Source organism: Nyctereutes procyonoides, unplaced genomic scaffold, assembly GCF_905146905.1.
Source record: "Nyctereutes procyonoides isolate TBG_1078 unplaced genomic scaffold, NYPRO_anot_genome, whole genome shotgun sequence".
NCBI classification, from domain to species: domain Eukaryota; kingdom Metazoa; phylum Chordata; class Mammalia; order Carnivora; family Canidae; genus Nyctereutes; species Nyctereutes procyonoides.
Window position 1 is genome coordinate 20,462,482 of NW_026575122.1, and position 27,884 is coordinate 20,490,365.

The window sequence follows — 27,884 nt, forward strand, 5'->3', positions numbered from 1 at the left end:
CCTTCAATGAGTTTCAACTTTGTACTTGTTAAGTTCTGGCCCTTGTCAGAAAGTCACTGAGCTCAAATAATCATTAAAAATCTTTTAAATTAGGTGATTCTGTGAGATCTGGGAAGCACCTGTGATTTTTGAAAGACCTCCAGCCAATTTGTGGCCTGGACTAATTTGACTTAGTGTTTATAAGACCTTGTCTCTACATTTATATTTCTTCCCTGAGTTAGTTAAAATACTTAATAAGAATCACATATTCTTGGGGCATCTGGGTGGCTCAGTGATTGAGCATCTACCTTTGGCTCAGGGTGTGATCCTGGGGTCTTGGGATTGAGTACCTATCAAGTACCTTTCTCTGCCTATGTGTCTATTTCTCTCTGTGTGTCTCTCATGAATAAATAAGTAAGATCTTTAAAAAAAAAGAATCACATATTCTTTCATTATTTACTTATTTAATGCAGTGTTGGTTCCTTGTGAAATTTATTTATATACTGACAAATAAGTAAGGACATTGTCACACACAGGCATGTTGGTTTTTTGTTTCTTTGTCCTTCTTTGAGATAAGTTTGTCACTTTTTGAGATGATCATCTGATCTTATTCCTTTTTCTTTTTTTTTTTAAGATTTTATTTATTTATTCATGACAGACACAAAGAGAGAGAGAGAGAGAGAGAGAGAGAGAGAGAGAGAGAGAGAGAGGCAGAGACATAGGCAGAGGGGGAAGCAGACTCTATTCAGGGAGCCTGACATGGGACTCAATCCTAGGTCTCCAGGATCACACCCGAGGCTGAAGGCGGCGCTAAACCGCTGCCCCCTGGTCTTATTCCTAAAGGAAGATAAAGTTATCTCCCTTTACTTTTAAAGAATGATCCTATAAATTTTCTTTTTCTTTTTTTTTAAATTTTCTTGAATACTAATTTGTCTTTGAAAAATAGTCCTAAGTAAGATACTCTTCTTTTAGTTTAAAAATACTTATTTTGCCTGACCATACTGGTTAATACGTAGTTTCCAGGCTTGAATAAATTCACAAATTGATCAGTTCTTCATTTTCTTTGTAAGTTACCTCATTTACTCCAGTACTTTTTTCATTCATAACATTTTAGATTCTTTTTATTACCATAATTATATTGAACCTTTTATACTGAACACCAGCCCTTCTTTTAGTCATGTATCTGATACATTTAATCAGTATTTAGTGCTTTAAAGACTTGAGATGCTACTTCTTTACTTTGTTAAACATTTTGTATTTACACAAGATTGGGTTACTCATATTGAGCAGCCTTTTGGGAGCAGAGCTGACTTGTTTTGGTTTAAAATTAAAGGTTTGTCCTTTAATCTCTCAGGGATTATGAATTATGTGACACACTGAAAATCAGATCTTGATCCAAGATGTGTGGCATATATTTGAAACGTCCACTAGATGTCACCATTGTCCTTTAATTGCTGGTCTCATAGTCTAGTTGTTAATAAGACCTTAAGTAGTTTTAGTTGTAACTCGTTTTTCTCAGAGTATATATATTCAAATATCTTTCGTGCATTTGGGGAAATTTACATCTTCATACATGATTTCTAGGCTTATGTATTAAATATATACTTTGTATTCTGTTGTAAATTGGACAAACTTGAAATGGTATTTGGACCATTGCAGAATACTTTAATCTGGTTTTTGCTTCTGTTATATCACTTAAGTACTGAAACATTAGCCACATAGAATAAGGGCTCTTTTAGGTAGTCTCTTAATTTTATTCCAAGTATGTTTATATTTCTGTGTAGTGACCACATAACCTCATGAGACCAGTAATACTAAACATTACCAGGTGATAATGTAAGTTGTTTTCCTGAAAAACTTAATGAACATACTGCTTTTCTGCCACAGTTCTCACTAAGGAACCATAATTTTTGGATTTTGCTTTAAGATATTAGTGCCACCTTTGCAGCTCATGATATAAATTATACTTTATCTTTTAATTATACATCTTTATATGTGATTTATTCTGTTTACCTTTTTTTCTAAGATAAGGAAATAATCTGATATTTTGTTTTTTAAGGGAAGATAAACAGATCATGATTTTATTTGCTTAAATTACTACTCTATAGGATCTAAATTGTTATTTTTAAAAAATCTTTCTTCCAACTCAGATACTAAGACAAGTGATTAAAGTAGTGTTAACTTTTATGAGGTTTTTAGAGCCATCATTTCATTAGTTATAGGACTGATTTAACTGAGTGGAAAATCCAACTAAATCTTTTTATATTTTTCCATGGAGGCTTGCCCACGGGAGGGTGTAGTGTGTATTAGAGTATTTAATGGGTTTTCTTTTTTTTACTAGAAATTATGGATTTGTTTACTTGAAACATTCTAAAAACCTACTTTCTGGCATTTTATCATTGATTTGAAGTAGTAACTTTACAAAAATTTAGTTCAGGGCAGGAAAAGCTAATGGCTACCATATCAAAAAATTATTCTTTTTCTATCCTGTGTTTTCCTTCATTTCAGTTATAAAGCACACTATTCTATCTTGATCTTTGTAACCTCTGTTGAAAAATCTCTACGGAGAGATCAGGCCTTCCCTTTACTCTTCCAGAATGCATATTTCAACCTCTATACCTGAGGAGGCACTTACAGTGGGAATGAAGTTTAGACTTTCTGCTTAATGATTACAAGATACTAACACTAGGTTTGGTCAAATAGAATGTTTTTGACACCAAAGCTTCTCTTGAATAACTTCCTTGATAACATGAATTCATTTATGCCACTCATGCTACTTTTTTGTTTTTATGATTGTCTGCCCTACAGAAGTTGGGAACCAACAGCCTAAGAACATTTCATGAGATGTGTGTCATTTATTGCTTCCACAAGATTCCTTCTGTATAGAAGTGAGGATTTAGCATTTCAGAGTCTTTATGGCATTATTTTCTTAAAACACTTCATCCCAAACTGTGTTTCTTTTATGCAGAAAGTCATGTCTATCATGACATTGGAGGGTTATTCAAGAGAAGTTTTCAAATAAAGATAGTTGCTTTAAAATTTTTTATCTATCCCGTTGGTTATTTATTTATTTATTTTTTCAAGTAGGCTTCATACCTAATATAAGGCTTGAACTCAAAGCTGTGTGATTGAGAGTCATGAGGTCTACCAACTAAGTCAGCCAGGTGCTCTGCTTTTAAAATTTTTAAATCCTTTGCCTTTTAGCATTATGTTTTGGTTTAATGCTGTTTTTTCCCTTTGCCCTCAGAAGGAAAAATATGTGTGAAGGAAATGTTTTGTCATTTAGAAATCAAAGAGTAGTCTATCTTAGATTAACCATTTTAACATTGAAGAAAACATCTCCAGCTAAAATTCAAGAAAACTTAAAGTCCTTTTCAGTTTGTTAACTAGTTCTTTATCTTTTTAAAAGTTATTATATATATTTTTGTACTTAAAAATGAAACTAAAGTGATTTATTAGATGTAGAATGACAGGTCTCAAAATTATTTCTATATAGTTCTGTAAAAAACAACTTGTTAACTGACGGTTAAGCAGATACTTTCAGCATATGTGAAAGTTGTTCTTTGATTCATTGTTAGCATTTTGCTTCTAACATTTGTGACCGCAAAAGGATAGAATATTAATGGAACACAAGATTGAGCACTTAAGTGAATTTTAAGCTTTGTTTTTGTCTTCAAATAATAAAGCTGTTACCAAAAGATTTTTTTTTTTTTAAGAGGAAGCTTGAAACAAATCATCTATGTTAAGAGAGCTTTAATGATATTTTTCTTTTCTTCCATCTGGGTGAGCTTTAGGCTCTCTTCCTTATGTCTTGAATCAGTAGCATGGCTATGGGAGTCCACATTTGGTACTTTGACAAAAGTGGTTAAAAAGTCAGCTCTTCTATTAGCATAACATTTACTATTATAATTTGAGTTCTGTTAATGTGTGTGGTAGTGTAAGAAGATGCAGACAAAGTCTTTAACTCTATCCATTGATCTTAAAATCTACTTATATTTACTTTCTAATGAGGGGTCTGTTTTAAACAACTTCATATAAAGTAGAATGATTTAGGCGGTACCTATAAACATAAATTGGTTTGATAGGACAGTGTTTAATTTATTGAGCCTTTGGAAAAATGGTTTTTGCTGAATTTAGGTAGTTTAAAAGAAATTTTTTTAAATTTGAGAGAGAGCAAGTGAGTGTGAGAGAGAGAATAGGAGCAGTAGAGAAGATTAGAGGGAGAAGCAGACTCCCTGCCGAGCAGGGAACCCGATGTGGGCTTCCATCCCAGGTGGGATCATGACCTGAGCTGAAGGCAGACTCTTAACTGACTGAGCCACCCAGATGCCCCCAAAAGAAAATATTTTTTTAAATTAATTTTTATAACTGACCCTGGAACATCTTTGAAATGAGTGTGGAATATTTTGTTGCAATACATATAATTTTTAGGCCAGAAATTTTATCCTCTCTTATCCCTTTCTAAAAGTAATATATACAATTAAAAAAAAAGTTATTCATGATTACACATTACTTATTTCCAAAATGGAGTTGAGAGGACTATGCATTTGGGGTATATTTCCTTTTGAATCTAAAATGTTACACAGTGGAATATATATTCCACTTGCAGTATTGTTGTGTCTCTGAATGTATATTTTTAAAGATCTTATTTATTTTGATAGATAAAGAGCAAGCATGAGTGTGAGAGCAGGAGAGGGAGAGAAGGAGCGGAAAAGAGAGAATCTCAAGCTGATATCACACTGAGCCTGGGGCCCCACACAGGGCTCCCATCTTCCCACCCTGAGATCATGACCAGAACTGAAACTAAGAGTCAGACACGTAACTGATAGAGCCACTCAAGCTCCCCTTTATATATATTTTAAGAGAGTAATATTCTTTGTCTCTTGTTTTTTGTTATTGTTTGACCACAGACTGTAGAGGTATAATCTAGCATTCCCATTACAAGACAGATTCATGCTTTATTTAGTAGATGCTTATTTATGGCCTGCTAAGTGCCAGGCCTTATATTAGGTACTGGGAATACAGTAAAGATAATCACTGTTTCTGCCCTTAAGCACTTAATAGTTTGGTGGAAAAGACAGGCAAATAAATAAAAGATTACAATAGCGTCTAGTACATACACATGGAGCTGTGGGAACACAATGGAATATTAGGAGCAATGGCTTAAAAAGTTTTTCTAAAGGAGGTGATGTGGTTCAACTGAATCTTGAGGATAAATATAAAACCTCAGGTGGGGATCAAGTGCAGGCATTTTAGAAGGGGCACGGTGTATAGAAAGGTATAGAAGCTGGTAAAGCATGGCATAATGGCAGAACTGCAAGTAATTTTCCTGGAAGTTGGGTAGGTATGGAGGAGTGGCAAGAAAGACTGAGGAAGTATGTATGCATTCTACACATTTATTGTGATGGTAATGGTAATATGGCCTCTGTACGTAAGGAGTTTACATTCATTCAGGGAATTGTTACAGTGAAGATACATAGGCCAAAATCAGATTGTGCTTAATGTTAGACTTCTAGGGAGTTTTAGACTTTAAATGAGGAGACATTGATAAAGTTTAATTTGGGGAATGCTAGGGCTGGAGCAACGGGAAGACTGGGTATGTTGTATCCAGGTGAAAATTATGAAGATTTAACCAAGGCAGTGGGAATTGGATTCAAAAGAAAGGGATGTTGTTGAAGTAGAATGAAAAGGGCTTGTGACTGATTGTTAGAGTATACTGGAAGTATGGGTGGGGGTTCAAGTAGGTAGAAGAGAGCATCTCACATTTGTCGCCTGTTTGATTGTTGCCATTAATCAGAAATGGAGTGCAGAATTAACTCTGGGGTTGGAGAGAAAGGTTAAGCTAATGAGATTAGTTTTTGTCACTAATTTCCAGTATTTTTTTCAGACGGAGGGCTTTTTAGTGGGTAATTGAATTAGAACCCAAGGAAAGAAGTTTAGGTTAGAGGTGTAGTTTTGAGAATCATCAGTTAATAAATAGAAGCTTAGGTGTGAGTTCTAATTCATTCAGGGAGTGCATGTAGTAGGAAAGAAGAGTGTTGGAGCTGAAACTATGGAAATGCTAGTATTCAAGGGCTGTGAACAAAAAGATGATTCAATGCGAAAAAGCTGGAGGAGCTGCCAGCAACGAGAAGGAAATTGAGAGACAGAGAATGGTCAGGAGTATCTAGTGAGATGAGGACTGAAGGCTTCCTGCCTAAGCCTGTGTTTTAACAGGCAATTTATTTAATGCGATTCGGTACTAAGGCAGCTTCTGCAAATAGTTTAATCACTCTTTGGAATAATAATTTCTGCAATTATAGATTGAAACTAAAAAAAATTATAGATTGAGACTAATGAAATCATTTAATAGCAGGAATTCAGTTTTTCCTACTCTAGTATTTGAGCCACATAAGAAGATTCTGAAGGAGATTCTTGTTTTGTTTCATGATGTTTTGAATTGGAAGGTTTACTGCAGATGCATACTTAATCTTTGAAGTTGATGAGGTTTCTTTTAAGAGTATTGTGCTCCAGAGTGGCTTTTCTCAAGTGCTCTTTCATAGCAGTTAAGGAAGAATTGCACTGTTTCTTTTAGGCAGAGTGACAGTAGTAACAGCCAAAGGCAAAGAAAACAAAATTTAAAACCCTTTATTTAATTATATGGCAGGATACAATACAATAAAAATATGCACCTTACTTACAAAAATAAAGATGCTGCGGTTTCAGAGACATAGATTATCAACACCCTTTATGTAAGGAAAGTCTACTGAGTATGGCCAGCTGAACAGGTGAGGGGTAGGCACCTGGCTGAGAGCTTAGCACAGTGTTGGAAATAGTAGGGACTTAATAAAAAGTTGTCAAATGAGTATACCAGCAGTCGGTCACTATGCTTGCCCATGCTTGTATAGTTTGCTTCAAAAAAGATTCTGGACAGGTCTGGTTCCTTCTAAAAATTAAAAAAGTTTTTGAATTGCTATAAAAAACATATAAAATTTACCATCTTGACTTTTTTTTTAAGTATATAGTTCAATAGTTAAGTGTATTTACATTGTTGAACAACAGTTATTCAGAATTTTTTCATCTTGCAAAACTGAAAATCTATATCCATTGAACAATTCCTCTTCACCTTAGCCCCTAATAACTACCATTCTACTTTCTGGTCCTATGAATTTGGCTGCTTTAGATACCTCATGTAAGTGGGCTCATAGTATTTGTCTTTCTCTGACTAGTTTATTTCACTTAGCACAGTGTCATCAAGGTTCACCCAGGTTGTAGCATATGACAGGATATCTTCCCTTCCCTTCCCTTCCCTTCCCTTCCCTTCCCCCTTCCCTTCCCTTCCCTTCCCTTCCGCTAAATAACATTCCACATTATGTTTATCTATCCACCTGTTGATCGACCTTCCATAGGAGGTATGAATAATGCTGCTATGAACATGAGTATGCAAACATAAATATGTCTTGGAGACCCTGCTTTCAGATCTTTTGGGTGTATACCCAGATGTGGGATTTCAGGATGATAAGATGGTTCTATTTTTAATTTTTTGTCTCTCTCAGCAATATGACTCACAGGAAAAGGCAAGTTAGTAGCAAGACTTGATACAGAGAGATAGTGCTATGAAGAGGGTGGGAAGGTGAAGAGCCATGTGCATTCTGAAGTTTTAAAGTTAGAAGAGTATAGACTATGAGACATGAGAGGAGGTAGGTTGGTATAGAATGAATAGAGTAGGTGCAAGGACACAGATTGGTCAACAGAGAGAAAAAATAGAGTTGAAGGAATGGCTGGTGCTCCCAATATTTTTCATTTGCTGATCTTTCTGGTACCTGGTTATTTACTTTATCCAGGGTTCCCATGGCTATCTTAAACTTTTTGATAAGCTCCCTTTCCCTGTGGAAAAATTTTTTTAAGATTTTATTTATTCATAAGAGACACAGAGAGAAAGAGAGGCAGCGACACAGGCAGAGGGAGAAGCAGGCTCCATGCAGGAAGCCCGACGTAGGACTCGATCCCAGGTCTCCAGGATCACACCCTGGGCTGAAGGCAGGCGCCAAGCCGCTGAGCCAGCCGGGCTGCCCTGTGGACTTGAATGCAACTTTCTTTATGCTTTGGCAACTAAAAATGGCCCTAATTAGAACAGAAGGAACTGCAGCAAATTTTGCTGAAAAACTACCTGCTGAAAAATTTTATCATAGTTTTAAAATAGATTTTAATTGAGGTCAGCCCACTCAGGACCTTCATTTTTTTCCCTCAGCCTCTTATTTTATACATGGTGAATGAAGAATGAATGATCTCTAAAAATTAGTGGCAAGTAGCATATTTTTGATGGTATCAGTGCTGTGTTTGGAAGAGGAGAATCAGCATGTCACTTACTTTTGATCTAGATTGGATTGACCATCATAGAACTGTATTTTGAGTCCTTAGTGCACTGTTACTTGTGTTTCTCATGTCTCCTGTTTATTCAGCGTTCTCAATATGCATGTCCCTGTGCTAAGCAGTTACCACTCACTATTTCATTCTGTCTCCAAAGTTCAAGTGGTGATCAGATGCTCTTAGTACTCCTACATTCAAGTAAAGTTGAGACTTAGGTTACATGGACCTTTGGCTATGTGGTTCATTCTAAATGTTTTGAGAGTGTTAGAGCTGAAAGAAACTTTGGAGGTAATCAATATCATCAAAAACTTAGAAACTGAGCAGTCAGGCAGGTGATATAACATGAAGATTCCATGCCTTTGTGCAAAGGAGGCAGCTTCTGTTCAGTTTCAGCTTTTATTACCACATGGGAAGGTAGGCCCAGTGATGTCAATCTTAATTTTTTTTTCAATCTTAAAATTTTTAACGAGAGAGTGGAAATCTTGATTTTAGTGTGAAATTTCCCAATTCTTAAAATACACTGGGCAAACAAGGTATGTCCTCAGGCTGGATGCGGCTAAGGGATCACTAGTGATCCACTTCTAATAAATTGCAGTATCGTTATTATTTTACAAATGAGACACAGAGGTGGAGTGAACTAACTACCCAATGTTACACAGCAAGTCAGTGGGATAGCTGGGAATCAACATGCAATACATATTCCTTCCATTTTTCCCCTTAAAATCACCTTATAAGTTACCATAATATTTCTTGAAATTAAAAAAAAAACTGAAGTGTGGAGTTGAGGAAATGAGCTACTAACGGGGTAGATTAACTATAGATTTTTGAAATATATTTAAAATTTATTTACTTCCTTGATATATTCTATGGAAAATTGATTGATACGGTAATGCTAATGCTTTTGGTATAAGCATTCACAAATATTTGCTTTTCTTTCTGTTGTTTGCTTTTGCTTAATGATTAACGGGCTTTACATGGTGTACTTTGGAGCATAAAATTTCTAAGGAAAGAAGAAAAAACATCTCCAAGGCTCTGAATAAAAAGAGTGAGAATATTGGAGTGGAAACTGTGGGAATATGAGCCAATTGATTCTTCTCTGCCCATTTTACCTTCATAAGAGAGTTATGAAATATCATCACACTAGGGTTTGCATGTTTGAGGGTGGGGTGGGTAGTCTTTCCTCTTGTGTTTGCAATTACATTTGATGGTAGAAAACAGAAACAGTAGCTCATCAATTTCAGCAACATTTTCAGAACAAATCATCTATTTTGTAATTAGCTTAGAATGATAATTTGGTAATTGAATGGTCCATGGTTAGTCTTCATCTTTAGTGCTTAATTAAGTAGGACAGAGGTACTGGACAGAGGAGATCCTCCAGGAGCACTGATGAGAAAATATCTAGCTTCAGACTAAGTGGTATCATAACTTTAAGACAGTAGTAGGGAAATTGTCCAGATAATATGTTAGCTCCATTTTTATTGAGGCTGAAGTCTTTTATCTTGTTCCAAATTAATGTGATGTTTACTAAATAGCTGTGTACATTTTTTGTTACTTATTTTTGATAATGAAGAGTATAAGTTCTTGCTCTGGGGGTGCCTGGGTGACTCAGTTGGTTAGGGGTCTGGCTCTTGATTTCTTTTCATGTCATGATCTCGGGGTCATGAGGCACTGCACTCATTGGGGAGTCTGCTTGAGATTCTCCCTCTTTCTTCCCCTTCTTATTATGTATGCTCTCTTTCTATCTCTTTCTCTCTCTATCTTTTTAAGATAGAGAACTCTATCTTAAAAAAATTAAGTTCTTGTTCTGGGACTTATATATTGGGTCATAGGTTCCCATTCTTTGCCACCAAATAAATAAAATCACATGGCAACAAGTACCTCAGGCTGAAAATACATAATATCAAGAGAATGAGAACATAAACTATAGACTGGGAGAAAATATTTGCAAAAGACACATCTGATAAAAGGCTGTTATCCAAAATATACATGATACTTTTAAAATTCAACAATAAGAAAAACAATAAGCCAAAAACCTTAATGTACACTTACTTCCCCAAAGAAGATTTGCAGATGGCAAATAAGCATATGAAAATATGCTTCATATCATGTCTTCAGGGAAGTGCAAATTAAAATGAGGTACCACTACAAACCTATTAGAATGGCCAAAATCTGGAACACTTTATAGTGCCCAGTGCTGACAAGGATGGGAAGGAGCATGGGCTCTCATTCACTGTTGGTAAGAATACAGAAGGGTATAGCCACTTTGGAAGAGTTTGGTGGTTTCTTACATGACAACATACCAACCATATGACTTAGCAGTAGTGCTCCTTGGTATTTACTTAAAGGAGTTGAAAAGTTATATCCATATAGAATCCTGCACATGGATAGTTATAGAGCTTTATTAATTATTGCAAAAACTTGGAGGCAACCAGGATGTCCTTCAGTAAGTGAACAGATTAATAAATGTGGTACATCCAGAAGGGAATGTTTATTCAGTGCAAAAAAGAAATGATCTGTCAAGCTATGAAAAGACATAGGAGGAGGAGACTTAAATGTATCTTACTAAATGAAAGAAACTAATCTGACTGAAAAGGCTGTATAATTCCAACTATGTGGAATTATTTGTATAATTTCAACTATGTGACATTTTGCAAAAGGCAAAACTACAGAGACAACAGGAAGATTAGGGATTGCTAGAAGTTGGGGGTGGTGGAAGGGATGAAAGTGCAGAGCACAGAGGATTTTTAGGGCAGTGAAAATACTCTTTATGACACCATAATCATAGACACGTGTCATTCTACATTTGTCCAAAACCACAGACTGCACAACACCAAGAGGGAACTGTAATGTTGATATAAAAGAGGCTCTGCATTTGGTGGTGGGAGGCAAGAGGTGTATGAGAAATCTTTGTACCTTCCTCTCAGTTTTACTGTGTATCAAACTGCTCTAAAAATTCTTTTTCTTAGTATTTTAAATATAAATATATATATAATATATATATATATTCTGCAAAGCAAATGAGATTTCATAATGATGAGTACCCCAGTATTTTTTTCTGTAGGAAAACATCTCCAGTTTTATAATAGAAAATCAATTATATCTCTGTTTTATCTCTATTTCTAAAGCAACTTTTAAAGTACAGATTCTAATTCTGTAGAATGTTTAATGTTATTTTACTGTAATTTAATTAAATTTATTTATTTATTTTGTTTTTTTTTTTTTAAGATTTTATGTATTTTTTCACAAGACACACACACAACACTCACACACACAGAGGCAGAGACACAGGCAGAGGAAGATGCAGGTTCCATGTAGGGAGCCTGATGTGGGACTCGATCCCGGGACTCCAGGATCATGCCCTGGGCTGAAGGCAGGTGCTAAACCAATGAGCTACCCAGGGATCCCCTAATTTATTTTATTTTAAGGAGTTTTATTTATTTATTTGACAGAGTAAGAGAGAGTACAAGCAGGGGGAGTGTCAGGCAGAGGGAGAGGAAGGACCAGGCTCCCCACTGAGCAGGAAGCCCAAAGTGGAACTCCATCCTCAGACCCCGGGATCATGACCTGAGCCACCCAGGTGCCCCTTTTACTCAATTTTAAAAGAAGAATCCCTGTGAACATAATCTTATATTCTTTAATTTAACTGAATTTCAGTTTTGTATGAGTTAATCTAAGTATTCATATTCAGTAAATTCCTCTGAAGTTGAGGAAAAGTTACTCCGATTATTTAGTAGTAGAGTGTTTAGAGTGTGTTTTTGCTTTTTCTCTTATTTAATTGTAGTGAATCTAGCCAATCAATATATATTGTTCCCATAGTGTATCTTTTTTTATAAAGCCATATACAATAATAACTGTGGCCTTTGGCTTACTCCTCTAATTGCAGTTTCTTTGAGATTGATGAGAAAAATGAACAGCCCTCTTAAAAAATAATGCATCTGTTTTCATTATCCACTAAGTATTATACTCGTTTTAGATATAATTGCTAAAGCATCAGAACTTAATTTGAAAGCTCTATTTTCCTATGTTTTATGAATTACAGTTAAGAGGTGTTAACACATAGAACTTGTGTAAGCAGTGACTGTATTACCAGTAGTCTTAAAAGCTTATTCTTAGATCTTCAGGCTGTTCTTCCAGGAGTTGAATTTCCTATTTTCTTTCCTTTCTCTCTCTCTTTTATTTAATTGGGAGTTGCTTGGAAGACATGCATGTGCTTTAGCTATTACAAATATTATATTTTGGCTACATTATTTTGTAAAATTGCTTTTATAGAAGTTCTCTTTAGTGGTATTCCATAGGCCTACATTGAGACACAGAGGAAATTGTAAAATTTATTATTGTAATTATGTTAGGAATATTGTTGAGGATGTAGTCCACTATATCACAAAGTGGCATTTTAGTACAGATCCAGAGTAAAAATTTCATTCAGATCTGAATTCAGGAAAGAGCATTTTGTTTGTATTTTAATAAACACACACACACACAGGTTCCTTTGCTCAAGACCTTTCAGCTTAGGGACTTTGGTAGATATGAAAAACCTATTGCTGTGAAGGAGCAGTGGTTGGGGGCAGAAGTATGGCAACTCTGTTAGTCACTAATAGATGGTATTAGCAGTTGCTTCTGTAGTTAAAAATTTGCACGTGATTAAATGGACTTAATGATAGCTCTTTGGAAACAAATCTGTTTATAAGTAGAAGAACCTCTGTACTATGTTAGAACCAATAATGATACTCACTTTGCTTTGCCAGGAACTGTGGAGCCGAATTTGTGACATACTTAATAATTGTGTATATGTTTTTGTGCACTAATCTTATCTTCTGCCATTTGTTTAGTAATTTCATGGAATAGTTCTTTTTCTTTTTAGTTTTCATTTAAATTCCAGTTAGGGGTGCCTGGATGGCTCAATCAGTTAAGCACCTTTTCTGCCTTTGACCCAGGTTGTGATCCCAGGATCCTGGGATGGAGCTCCATGTTGGGCTCCCAGCTCAACGGGGAGCTTGCTTCTCCCTCTCCTCCCTGCCTGTGCTCTCTGTTGCTATCTCTGTCTCTCTCTCTCAAATAAATAAATAAAATCTTTTTAAAAAATGCATTCCAATTAACATATAACATTATATTAGTTTCAGGTATACAATGTAGTGGTACCATACTTCATACAGTACCTGGTGCTCATCACAGCAAGTGACTTCCTTAGTCCCCATGACCTATTTAGCCCATGCCCCCATCCTCCCTCCTCTGTTTTCTATAGTTAAGAGTCTGTTTCTTTGCCCCTCTTTCTTTTTGTTTTTTCCCTTTGCTCATTTGTTTTGTTTCTTAAATTACACATATGAGTGAAATCATGGTATTTGTCTTTTTCTGATAGACTGATTTCATTTAGCATAATACTGTCTAGCTTCATCAATGGTAATTACAAATAGCAAAATTTCATTTTTTTATGGCTAATATTCTATTGTGTGTGTGGTATATTCTATATACCACATCGTTTTTATCCATTCATCAGTTGGTGGACACTTGGGCTTGCTTCCATAATTTGGCCTTTGTATATAATACTGCTATAAAATATCAGAGTGCATGTATACCTTTGAATTAGTATTTTTGTATTCCTTGGAGAAATGTCTAATAGTGTGATTGCTGGATCATAGGGTAGTTCTATTTTTAACCTTTTTTTCCTTCTGTCAAATAATACCATTTTTCATTTTTTTTAAGTTTTTATATAAATTTCAGTTAGTTAACATACTGTGTGATATTAGTTTCAGGAGTACATTTTAGTGATTCAGCACTTCCATACAACACCTGGTGCTCATCCCATATTTTTAACTTTTTGAGGAACCTCCATACTGTTTTCCAGAGTGGATGTACCAATTTGCATTCTCACCAACAGTACAAGACGGTTCCCCTCTCTCCACATCCTCGCCAAACCTGTTGTTTCTTGCATTGCTGATTTTAGTATAACATATTTCTTATCAGCTACCACAAGTCTTTGATGGCTTCTACCAGCACAGGGATAGTATCTGTCTTGATGAAACCTCATGCCTAAATAGTTAGCACATGTGTGTTCAGTTATATTTGTGCAATTTTTTTTTTTTTTTTTTGTCTATGCAGTGGCCCTTGAATTTACTTTAAAGATAGTGGAGGAGCATTTGTTTTAGCTTTACTTTAGAGAAAGGTCCAAAGCAGATTACTTTTTAAACTGAATCTATCCTAGCAACCCCACTGTCTGGTATAAGCATATGATCTTAGAGATAATGATTCAAGGGAATATAATTTACTAGAGAGAATCCAGGAGACTCATAACTTACCTCTTATCATGGCCCAAATGTGATGAGCCTCAGGTTAAGTATGATAATGAAGGTGCTTCAGGGAATGAGAACAAACTTAGGAATGGAAAGAAATCTCTGTCTTCACACATCTAAGTATTTTGGGTAGCTGCTTCACATTTAAGAGAATGAAAGGATAAAAAATGAAAATTATTCTCAGGTAGTTTGTAAAATCTAGTTGTTAAGTCTTCATTTTATCTGTTTAAATATTTTACTATTTCTCTGAGGAAAATTAGTGAAAGGCACTGAGAGGTTTTCCGTGCTTTAAAATACTTATTTTGGGGATCCCTGGGTGGCGCAGTGGTTTGGCGCCTGCCTTTGGCCCAGGGCGCGATCCTGGAGAACCGGGATCGAATCCCACATCGGGCTCCTGGTGCATGGAGCCTGCTTCTCCCTCTGCCTGTCTCTGTCTCTCTCTCTCTCTTTCTCTGTGACTATCATAAATAAATAAAAATTTAAAAAATAAAAATAAATAAAATACTTATTTTGTATGACAAGTTGCCTTGTGTTGAGAGAGAATTATCTAAGGCAGAAATGGAATTAAAATTTGAAAATTTTCTATTGACTATAATCAGGATTATCAGTGGCATGGAATCATCATGACTCACTGAACTCCATTTAACCTGAATTTGTAGTCCTCTGAAACTTGCTGCTATTCCCCCAGAGTCCTGTTGTACTCAACATTGAACTCAGAGTTCTCTTAACCTTGGCTTACAGGGGCAGAAACCCAGTCTGTTTCATAATCTGCAATCTGGGTTTTAAATAATGTATTCAAAATGGGACAGAAGGAAGAGACCTAAGCCAGAGGAAGGAACATGTTTCTCGATTGTCTTTGCCACATGCTGCTTTAATCACAGGTTTTATAGTCAGATCAGAGTTGCAGTCTTGGTACTATTACTTCTTTATTTTGTGATATAGGGCAGTTTCTCTGTTCTTTCTGAGCCTTTGTTTACTTTAAAAAATGATAATCATAATACCTGTTTTGTTTGGGTGGTTGTGTAGATGAAATGAGATTAAGCTGTGTAAAAACATCTGTAATGTACCAAACATAGGTTTCTCAGTCAATATAAATTTATATCTTTCCATATGTCTTTTTTCTTTAGTTTTGTAATGCCTGATTGCTTTATCTCTACTCTTTCATGACTGCAGAAGGTTGGAAAGTGGTAGATAAGGGTGTTCTCTTTAATAAGGAATGTTCTAGTAATAGAGAGTAGAGAGGTTATCTTGGATTTAGTTCCTTACTGCCAGATCTAAGTGTGAAGGTTTTTATTTTTAATTAATGTTGATATTTTGCATTTTAATATCAGTTGTTTGGCATAGCTTATATCCCATACAAATTTTCTTTTTTTTGTTTTTTATTCTAATGAAATTTCCCTTGGCAGTGGAGTTAAATATTACAGATTCAGTTCTTTGAAACTGCAGCATCAGTGACATTAGTATAATGTGGCTTTTAAAAGGGAATACTTAATTTAGCAATTTTAATTTTTCTGATATGATCCAGTTAATAGCATACGATCTGTTGGATCACATAGTGATCCATTGTGTCAATATATTAGATCTTTCTTTACTAATTAAGGCAGTAGTTTACTAACTTGGATACATCTTTTGATTTTGTATTCTGTTACTGAAATTTTTTGTGCTTATGGAATTTATTTTTGATTCCTTTAGAATGTAAGGAAAGCTGACAATATTGATGATTCTGAATTCTACTTCTCAGCCCTCCTACTTTCTTTGCAGAATATATTCTTGTAAACCAGCACAATATTGATAGTAAAAAGCATATAGAGTAGGGGGATAAATGGACATTTAAAAAAATGTCATTTATACACATCTGAACTGTCATTATTTTTAGTAAAGCCAGTATTTTCATAAAAGCTCTGTTTATCCTAATTGCTACAAATACTTTTACAGATATTTCCACTAAGCAGTGAATGAAGCGCTGAGAGTCACTCTAGCCACTCTGAAGGCTCCCATTGCAGGGAAGCTGGGAGTAATTGAGTTTTGGGAATGCACACAGGCTTGCTCCTGTTAATAGGCATTTGCTGTTAGGGCAGTTTGCCCTAATGATTGAACAAATTGTTTGAAATTGGTAAAGCAAAAACAGGTAATCACAATAGGCTTACTAGATCAGATAGTTTTTAAAAACAGTACTATAGGAAAAAGTTATTCCACTTAATTTAAAAATCTTTCATTGCAAAGAAATTTGATACCTTGATAACTGCAGGATTAAGGCAGCTTTTTACTTCCCTGTAGCCTGGCATAACAAACAATACTTTTGGTTTTAGAAATCAGGATTATTAGGTATGACAGTTTGGATTACTTTGTGTGTCCGTGTATGTGAGCAGGTAGTTGTACAGGCCTGTGTGTGGAAGATCACATGTACATTCATATATGTGAGAGTGCTTTTCGGTTGACAGTGATATGAAAAAAATGAATGTTGTTTTACTCTTAATAAAACTTTAGTGTTGATACGACTGTGTGGATATCAAAATGCCCTTATTCATTCATTCATTCATTCATTCATTCATTCATTCATTCATCTCTTGCTAGTTGTTGCAGAGTAATAATTGGATATCATTCTTCTGTACAGTGATTTTGAAGCTTTGGCAGTATAAGTGACCCTGGGAGGTGACTGGGTATTATCTCATAGTTTTTAGGCTGAGTAATGTTGAAAGACACAGTTTGGCAAACTATTCAGATCTGGGTTTACATCTCTTATTTTTGCCACTTATTAGCTGTGTGAAACTTGGGAACATATTTAACTCCTTCAAAACCTTAGGTTCCTCATACATAGAATAGGGTTAATAGTGCCTTTTTCATTGGATTCCTAAGATGATTAAGATCAAGTTTGCATATTGCCTGTCACATAAGGAAACACATAGTGCAAACTCTCCTTCCTTTTGTGTTTTTAAAAATTAAATAATACTTGACAACTTAAAGACTTTTGAATATTTGAAATACAATACAAACTACTTTCCACCTAACTTCTGGAAGACCAGTAGTGCTTTTTGCACTTTGGGGAAAGCTTGATAAGAGCACTGGGTATCGCACATTAAAGGATTCTCCTATTCTTTATTTACTTGTATAAACCATAAGCAAATGTAGGTGTGATAGCTGATGGGTTATGAACGGTCCTACTTGAATAATCCACCAAGTTATCAGGCAGAAAGACCAAGAAGAGTTCACAGGACTAGTTGACCTTGTCAGTATAACAGGAACACTTACAAATAAAATTCTCTTTGCCAACAACATTGCAAATGAAAACCCCAGAAGAAACTGTTATGTCCTGTAACTGTCCTGGAATGCTATGTATGATTCAGTTACCAGACTGTGGCTGGAGGTGGATCATGGTGGGCAGGAATTGGAGGGAGGGAAATGTAAAGGATAGGAGGGAGAATTTCAGAGGGAAATAAATCAGGCAAAATGTTAGAGGACACACACAGTTTTAGAAATTTTAGCCATCTTGAATCCCTACCAAGTAGTGTCATTGAATCTCTGTAAAAATAGTGTCTTAAGTTTTTAAAAAATTTTTCACCCTTCCTGATATGTAGATCAATCCCTTTTGTACAGATTTGATAGTCATTATTGCAGTGGGCTTTTTTCTGAAAGGTAAGAACACCTCTTTGACAAAGCACAGTGCTGTTATGAGGATGAAGTGTGTTTGTCATCCTGCAGTCTTGCTTCGTTTATGTTTTACCAATATAAGACAAGTATTGTCAGGGCACCATTATATCCTTGACTCTAAAATGGGTTTTCATTTTTGTTTGTTTGTTTTTTGGTATAGGTTTGGATTTGTGCCAGAGTGGGGGAAGGGAGGAATGTTAGGTGACTTAGAATGACACTCATTCTGTGACAAATTTTGACAGTTTGTTTCTCTCATTTTTGGTAATGATGAAAATCATGTATTTTGATAAAGAACCCTCAAAGCAGTAGATCAATTTTTCTAAAAGCAAATGTTTTCAAACTTAGTGAACCAATGTCAAGACTTGGTCTTTAAAGGAAAAATAAAAAGAACGTTAGCACAAAATGCATTTTAGGTAAATAGGTCCCCAGAATAAGCAATGAGAAATTGTGCAGCAGATAACAGCTTTCATGGTAATACTGTATAGGGTGATAATATTCCCGTTGAATTTTCTTTTTTTGAAAAGGCATCGTTTACGTTGTGAGGAAAAGACAGTCAGATTGTTAAATGGACTTCAAAAATAGTAATAAAAAAAGATTTATAGTGGAAAGAATTGATGGTATATTTCACCTAGAGTAAGAAACAATGTGTAATAAGGGATTTTGTGGTTTCACAGCTCAGTGCATGTGTTTGAAAGCTGTTCTCTCAGCAACGTGGGTGGCAGGTTATGCTACCATATAATGTATTGTAGTTGGCTCTCCACACTTGTCAGGGTTAGTGTTCAACCATTCGGAAAATTTTCCCATTGTTCTATCATGTGAACCAAGACTAGTGTTGAATTCCCAATAACTTACAGAAAAAAAAGTTTAATTAGAAAGTTTGAAATTTGATTACATCTTTTTGTTTCAATATAGTACTATATGTTTTAGTATTTTATCTTTAGCTGCAGTTACTTTTCAGTCAAAAAGATACCAAAATCAAAACTTCATCTTTTTCTTTTTTTAAATAGGTTTTACAGAAATTTGTATACTGAATCTTGGTCTTTTTTCTGTATTAACACTCTATTTCCATCTTAAGCATTTTGCTTTAGATGGACCATGGCTCTTGGCAGCTAGTGCATTTTTAGCAAATAATACTGTTTCTAGTAAGAGTTGCAGAGAGAGAGAAAAAAAACTTAGTGTGAGGTCCTTGTAAACTGAACCTTTGGAACATTACTTTATTTCTTTTATCCCCCTTTTGTGCTTCTCTATTTGTGTAATGGTTATAAATTATATCCTTTGAAAAGAAGAATTAAAAACATTTTGTTTTGTTATTTTTGTAGTTGATTTTTTTTCTTTACCTGTTATTTTAAAGATACACAGAGAAATAAGCAATTATAGTATTGAAATTCCATTGTGCCAGCACCTCCAGAGCATAATCCAAAAAAAACAGAAAACTGCCTGCTGGGTTGTCTGCAGTATGCTTGTGTGAACATCAGTGTCTGCTGTTCACACATCATTTTTTTTTTACCAAAAGTTCCTCTTGGAATAAAGACTCTGTGTTTTCTGAGTGTAGTGAAACATTTGTTGGTCCTTATATTTTAAATTTGTGAGGATTTCTGTTTATAGAAGAAATAAAGATGTATATTACATGATTGTCACTGGCACATCAAGAAATAGAGAAAAGCTTTGTATGTCTGTGTACAACAAAATAATGAAAAGCTTTAAGTGAAATAACTATTGAAGGTGAGAAGTAATGAGCTTTTGATATAACGAAGGATTAATTTAAATATTGACTTTTGCCTTTTAAAATCTATTTTATTTATAAAGTTGAAGTGTATCTTGGCTAGATGAATATGAAAATATCATAAATTTGTTCTGTATTCCACTTGAAATTCAGATACTTAAATATGGTGGCTTTTTGACAATATTAGTAAAATTTTTCAAATAACCCTGCATAATTACTCTAATCAAGAAATGTATTAGAAAGTGCATTTATGGATCCTTAGATTGATTTTTTTCATATCTAATCATATTCACTCATTTTTATTCTTATTATGCAGCTTATTATTCTTATTATGCAGGGTATCAGACAGACAGCAAACTTGGAAAATGTGGTCCAGTGTATTCACAGTTTCTGCCTTTCATTCAGATTCATAAAACATCGAAAAGAAGAAGCATTTACCAGATAATAGGGAACTTCAGGCTTAAATTCGGTTAAATGGAAGTCAATGTCCACAATATCCCATAAGGTTTCTTTGAATCATTCAACATCATTTGTTTTTTCTTTGAAACTTTCTGTGTAGAGGTTAATAAGAGTAAATATACACACATCTTTGCTGATCCTGGGTTTTTACCCATTTCAGCTATTTTTCATCAAGAGATAATTTCAGGTTTGTTTGCCTCTGAATTCCATTCTGAATTTCTTGACCAATTAAAATGTACATTTACATTTCATAATAATTGCATTAAACTTTAAATTATCATTTCTTCTGATTATTGGAATGAGATTACTGACTACCTGGGACCAGTTAGTACATTTAGTCACTAAGTCCAGTAGACCATGATGCTACTAATCTCTCAAATGTTCTACCCAATTTGTTTATCAGTTGTCTCAACCTTGTCAGTCCTGTCGATGGAAGAGATTGTCATCTATACAAGATGTATCTCACATATGCTTCCTGGAAAGGGAAGTAAAAACACCAAGTCCTTAACATACTAGTTTTCTAAGGGCCTAAGACTCCTGAGTCTCCTGATTGCCACGAAGCCTAATTGCTCACAAGGCAACCTGGCACACTGCCATTTCCCCACTGAGCTGTTTGTTGGTGCTTGTGAATAGAACAAAAATGTCTTTGCTTTTTTACTCAGTTGCCACTGATTGCAGTTTTAGGAAACAAGTTAACATTTTTCTTAAAATTATAGTAATTCTCATCAAGATGAAGTCAAACCTCATAGTGTCTAAGCAATAAGTTGTATAGTTAGTTCAAGAGCTTTTAAAATCTGTATAAAATAAAATTCATTATTTCATACTCCAAAATATTAATTTTGTATAATTCCACCTGAACTATTCTAGACAGCTGTTCTAGATTTGGATAAACACTTTTGAAAATAGATTATGAGGTGAATTTTTTGAGGTTTTTTTTTGGATACTTTTATTTATAAACAAAATCTGTTATGTATGTGAATTATGGGACCAAGGGAAATCACAGGTCTGGCAAACAGTGTATGTGTATGGGTGAACTACTTCAGCTGTTTTGAAACCGGTTATTGAAAATACTACAGATGTTTGCATTTTAATTTTTAATATAACTGGAGGTGTGTCATTGATTTTGACCTCTGCCCAGACCTGTAACAAGAATTTCATTTGTTCCTGTTGTCATGCTTTACTTCCAGGTACCATAACTAACAGGAAACAATGAGTATTGTGGGACTTTCACAGAGCTGCAGTACTTTTATTTTCTCCCCAAATTCCCTTCAGAGGTCCACATCTCTTTGAAGCAAAGATATAGTATTATAGCTTTTTGAATTGTCAATATTTATTCACTTGTACTCAGAATATATTCTTATTTTATTTTTATTCCAGACAGATGTATTTTTTTAAAGATTTTTTATTTATTTGAGAGAGAGAGACAGGGCGAGCGCACAAGTGAGCACTAGCAGAGGGAAGAAACAGAAGGAGAAGGAGAAGCAGACTCCCCGCTAAGCAGGCAGTCTGATGCAGGGCTCCATCCCAGGACCCTGGGATCATGACCTGAGCCAAAGGCAGATGCTTAACTGACTGAGCCACCCTGGTGCCCCCTCACAGACATTTTAAGACTCCTTTATTACTTTGATGTTCACAGTTTTGGCAGCAAAATTACTTTCAAATCTTGGCTTCATCCTTCATCAGCTAGGTGACACTCAGCAAACTATATAACCTCTCAGTGGACTTCAGGTTCCTCAGCTATAAATTAGGGATGTGGTGTTTGGAAGATTAAAACAAATATATGTTAAGTGCCTAACACATGGTAGCTCAATAAATGGTAGTTAAAAGGCACAAAGCCTTGAAAACTGGTAATGTTTTTATAGGTTGTAAAAGCATCCACTACTATGCTTTTCCATTTTATCTTTTGAAATTGGGTTTAACTACACATATCTATTGGGTATACATTTATGTCTTTGAGTTGATAAAGATTCAAGATCATAGGCTTTCAAGTCATCTGCTGGGGGTTGAGTTCCTGCTCTGCCACTCAACTGTGAACCTTGGAGATTAGCTTTCTTTTTGCTTAAGATTTCTTATATCTAAAATGATGATGAAAATAGTGTACATCATTGTTGCAAGGCTGGAATAAATCAGTAATGTAAAACTCTTAATGCCTGGCAAAGAGTAAGTGATTCAAATATGTTAGTTGGATCCAGCAAAAGAAAAACCATAAAGCAGTAAAACTTGGAGTCAGCCCTAGTTAATTAGTATCTCTTTCATCTGCTCCTAAAGACTTTGTATTACCTTTCTTTCCAGTCTCTGCAGAGCTCCACATCTCCTTATGTTTAGGATTATATGTAGCAGTTAGAATTCTGCTTTTTGTTCATTCTTGTCATAGAATTGTGATATCCTTATAGTAAAAATTTTAGATGTCTCTTAATCAAAAATAGCTGTTGAGTTTGTCACCTGCTTCTTATAGGTCTTGCCCTAGTTAGCTTTTTAACAGTCCTTTTGAAGGCAGCTTGATTGTGAAAAGACCTTTTAAAGGATTCATTGCTTTATTGAATGTTCTTTTTAAAAAGTATTTGCATCTCCATGTATCCTTCTTCTTCAAATGGATTTTGTACATAAGCAGTTATTTTCTTAGTAGTTAAATGATTGATACAAAAGCATTTTATAGTGATTCTTTGGAATCTCAAACTCCTGATTCTCCCATTGTTTTCCAGTGTTTTATGACCCAGTGGTAGGTCATCAAAGAGCCTGTTGCCTTAGATATATTACTGACGTGTGTGTGAATGCTATTTCTAACCTTTCCTAGTTTCAGGTATTTACTATTAAGATTTATGGTGCTAGAATGACAGTGTACTTTTTAATTTACTTAAAAATTACTCGTGCATGTGAAAAGTCCCAATTTGTATATATTTGCATGAGGTTTTCGCAGATTTGCAGTACAATTTCTGTTTCATTTTTGTTCTGGGATAAAAGATAATTTACCATCTAAATGAAATATACATTCAAATGTTTTAAAGCTCATTTAACAGCAAATTATAGTTCACTTCGACTATCAAGGACTAGTGAATTTATCAAGCTAAACTGTATGGCATGAGAAATTCTACAAATGTACACTGGAGTTTTAGTTGTTTACTTTGTGCTTTCTTGTCCCCAGAGTTTATAAAATACTCATACAGTTTATATGTGTATATAACCTATTTAAGGTAAGAAATAGAACTTTATGAGCATCCCAGAAGCTGGGGGTATACCCTCTTTTCTTCCCTACCACAATCTTTTCTTTACTCTTTAGAAGTAACCACTATCCTAACTTTTTATGGTAATTTCTTAGCTTTCTTTATAGTTTTACCACCTGTGTATGCATTCCTAAGTAATTAGTGCCTGTTTTTGACCTCTAAGCGGCTTAGACTTGGTATTGTCAGATTTTGCCTTCTCTTTTTTTGTTTCTGCCAACTTGATAAGTTTTAGTCTTTAATTTTCAATTATACTAACTTTGATTTTTTTAAGCTTACCTTTTAAAGTTTAATTTTTCAGCTTAAGTGTATTTTTACTAGAGTGAAACATGTACATAGGTTAAAAGTCTAGAAGGACTGTGATAGCATTTATAGCAATAGCACACCTATCTCCCTATCGCACATTCCTATCCCACTCCTTAGGAGCAATCCTTTTCCTTTAGCCTTTTCTCTTGTACTTGCTTTCATATTTCTAAATAATATATGTACACAGATTTCTGTAATGGATATGTGCAACTCTAGATGTATGGGTACCTATCTATATTTAAAGACATGATCTAATGTCTTAACTGAAGCATTGGGATTTAGTCATATAATCCCATTTCTTCTCTCTCTCACAGACTCCCCTTCTCTTCATCTTCCTAGTGTGACTTTTCATGGTATTTGCTGATATTTGCACATTTTCATTATTATGACCACATAAGTGTTGTTCATGCTTGGTTCATGTCATGTCCTATTCTTAAATTTCCTTTTTAGGTATAGTTTTATTTTTATGGAATTACTGGTTGCCTCATTTTTTCCTTAATGTTTAAAATGTTATCAGGTATCAATATATCCCTAAATTCTCTTACAGAACAGACCTATAAAACACCTTTTGAAAGAGTTACATGGACTTTTTCAGTTCCACCTGTTTTTCTTGAAGATATCCCTTCTGGACCTCCAGCTCAGTCAGCATTGTCAGCATGTCAGTAGAAGTTCAGTTAGAGAAGCAGAGCATGTGTATGTGTGTGCATGCAGCATATACACGTGTATGTACGTATATGCGTGTATAGAAATGATGGGTGGTGGTCTGTAATGGGGGTTTGATGTAGCGATTTTACATTACACAAATAGGAAGTGATTAAATTCTAAGGTTGTTGCTTTCATGTCTGATGCTGGAGATTGAAATTCAGAGAGCAGGAAGTCAAAAGTGAACACAAATATAAAGTGGTGGAAAGCAAAGATAAGCTGGAACCCATGCGCACAAACTAGATGACGTGGAATTCACATCAGTTCTCACTGCTTCCAACCTTGTGATGTGAGCATTCTGCAGAAGCTGATGCCCTTCATCATGGAGTAAACACAGCTGTCCCAGGAGTCAGAACTGCAGGAGGAAGGTAGAGCAGTTGCATGCCTGACTGCTGCCCCATGACAGCAAGCCAAACCAGCAGATAGTGATACCATGTGTGATCTACAAAAGCACCTACCTCAATTTGAGTGTAAAACCCAAAATATGGCTGCTGCTTCACTTTGGCTTTCCAAATAGTGCATGAAAATATCTCTTGTGTCTCATGTAACCAGAAACATGTGAGGAAGAGAATCCTGGGAAATGTAGTTTAGGCTAGCTACAGTGGCACATTACAAAGCCATCACAGATGGCCATGAGAATGTTCCTTTCAGATCTCTGACTGTGGGGAGTAACTGACCGATGGCCCCAGCTGCTGCTTTCTGAAATTCATCACTGCGTTTCTGCTGAGGCCATGCCTCCCACAGTCTGTCTCCAGCCAGTGACTGAGACACCAGGGGTATGAAAGCAGCTCATTCCTGGGGACTCTGGAGTCCTCTGACAGGCTGCCAATGGCTCACGGAGTCCCTGATGGCCTTGCTGAATATTCCCTAGAACTGCCTTGTAGTCAAACACGTGTCCACCCAACCTTCCAACCTTCTTTCCTTCCCTGTCTCCTTCCCTGGGGGTTAGACCTGCATTGTTGTCTGATGGCTCTTCTAGCCTTCCTCCCCATGTTCTCTCACAGATGTTCTGCCTAATAAATCTCTGGTATTTCTAATTTCTAATTGCTATGCATGCCTTGGTGTCTATTTCTCAGAGGACCCAGTCTGAAAGCTATTTTCTTAAGATGTCCCTTCAACATCATCCTGGGAATTTCCTTCACCTTCTCTTTTGGTAGATCCCTTGTTTCCTGGATCCCAGGTCTTCATCTTTTTGATTACTTCCTTTTTTGGTAGAATGCATCCTCCACATGGGAGGTAAAATTGTTGAAACCTTGCATGACTGAAAAGTTTGTTTTAATCTCACCCTCGAGGGATGATTTGGCTGGGTATGGAATTCTAGTTTGAAAATAATTTTTCATCAGACTTTTAAGCACATTCTCCATTGCCTCATAGTTTTCAGTGTAAAAGTTCAGAAATACAACACCACTTTTGATTCCTGATGCTATGCATGTGATTAGTTGTTCTCTGTAGGAGCTTTTTTAATCTCCTTACCCTTGATATTCAGAAATTTCGTGCTGCTATGCCATGCTTGTGTGTGTGTGTATGTGTGTGTGTGTGTGTGTGTGTGTGTGTGTGTTTCCTTCATTGTGCTGGATGCTCTGTGGAGCCCGTCATTGAGGAAGCACCTGTCCTCCTTCTGGGAGGTGCTCTTATGTTCTTTCATATTTTTCCTCTCTGTTTTCTCTGTTCTTTATGAGTTCACATTTGTTAGCTATGACGCCTCCTGCATTGAGCCACTGATTCTCTATATCTTCTGTTTTCCTTGTCTTCCAAGCAGATCACTAAAATTTTTAAAAATATTTGCTCTCACACGTATATCCATAGATATCCATAACAGTATACATCCAGGATAATTGATCCATTTTAAATGATATATAATTAATATCTGTCATCTCTTATCTTTAGAATATTTTCAGAGCCAGCTCCTGTACGATGTAAATTTGTTTTTGTATTATTGCAGGTTATATGGCTAAAATATAAATGAGAGGCCATTCAGAATATGGCTGAAGAGGTAAGCAGGGACCAGATCACGCAGGGCCTGATCAACTGTGTTAAGGATTGTGAATTTATTCTTACCGAAATAACCTAATGAAATATTTTTCAACTTTACATTTTTATCAGATGACTCTGTTGCTAACCCAAGCATAGACTGGAAGAAGACAAGTGACTATGGCAAGACTAGTTAAGAGGCCATTAATAATAATTCTGGGTAGCAGAAAGTATTGATTACCTATGCAGCATTCCTCCATCTTTCTTCCCTGCCAACAGAGTCGACTTTCCTCCATAAAAATAGAAAATGCCTGATTCTCTATTTCCATCTTCCCTTTCAGTTACCACTTAGACATGTGATTCAGACATGGCCAATGGGAAATCTGCTAGCTTCTGGAAAATATTTTCCTTCATAATTAAAAGAAGAAAAAGCCTTTTTGGACATCGTTGTATGAGAACATGATGCTTGCTGCTGCTGCAGACATCACACACACACAGCGCATGATAGAGCAGAAAGTTCTGGGTCTTTTTTTTTTTTTTTAGCTTTTAATTTTTTTTTTTTTTTTAGCTTTCAATTGTTATATTGAAACAGTAGAGTTCATATATCATAAGTGAAAAAGCTCATTGAATTTACAGAAACTGAACACCCCTATATAACCACCAACCAAATAAAAGTCCAGAAACCCTCTATGTTTCCTTATGCTCCTTCAAGGCTAATAATCATTATTCTGACTTGTAACTGTATAGATTACTTTCATCTGGGTTTTAAAATCCTTTTTTGTGTGTGTTTATTTTGTGATGTTTTACTTTATAAAGATGGAATCATATTGTGCCTATATATATTTTTTGAAGTAAGCTCTGCCCAATTTGGGGCTTGAACTCATGATCCTGAGATCAAGAGTGGCATGCTCTTCAGACCCAGCCAGCCAGGTACCCTGTGCCTATACTTTTTTGTGTCTGGTTTCTTTTACCCAACACATCTGTGAGAGTCATCTATATAGTTGGGTAGTTGTAGATTGTACATTCTCATTGGCTGTAGAATATTTCATTTTGTGACTTCATTCCAATTGATCCATTTGACTATTAGTGTGTATTTGGATAGTCTGGCTATTATAACTAATGTTCATGTGAGCATTTGAGTGTACACTGTTAAACATCTTTATGCATTTCTGTTGGGTATATACTTCTTTGATTTGTAGTGGTTATATATATATTCATAGGAGAACTCATAATTCAGTGGTT

At 35.4% G+C, this 27,884-nt stretch overlaps 1 protein-coding gene across 4 annotated transcripts in view; it reads left to right on the forward strand.

Moving 5' to 3' along the window:
* ANAPC10 (anaphase promoting complex subunit 10) overlaps positions 1–27,884 on the forward strand; it is a 263,091-nt gene that overhangs the window by 36,292 nt on the left and 198,915 nt on the right. The window contains exon 5 of one of the 4 annotated variants that reach the window (XM_055336624.1): positions 26,984–27,830. The exons of the other annotated variants lie outside the window; for them this stretch is intronic. Coding sequence (XP_055192599.1) covers positions 26,984–27,058 — 75 coding nt within the window. The 3' untranslated portion in view covers positions 27,059–27,830. Of the gene's footprint in view, positions 1–26,983; positions 27,831–27,884 lie in introns of those variants that run through there. 4 annotated transcript variants of the gene reach the window in all.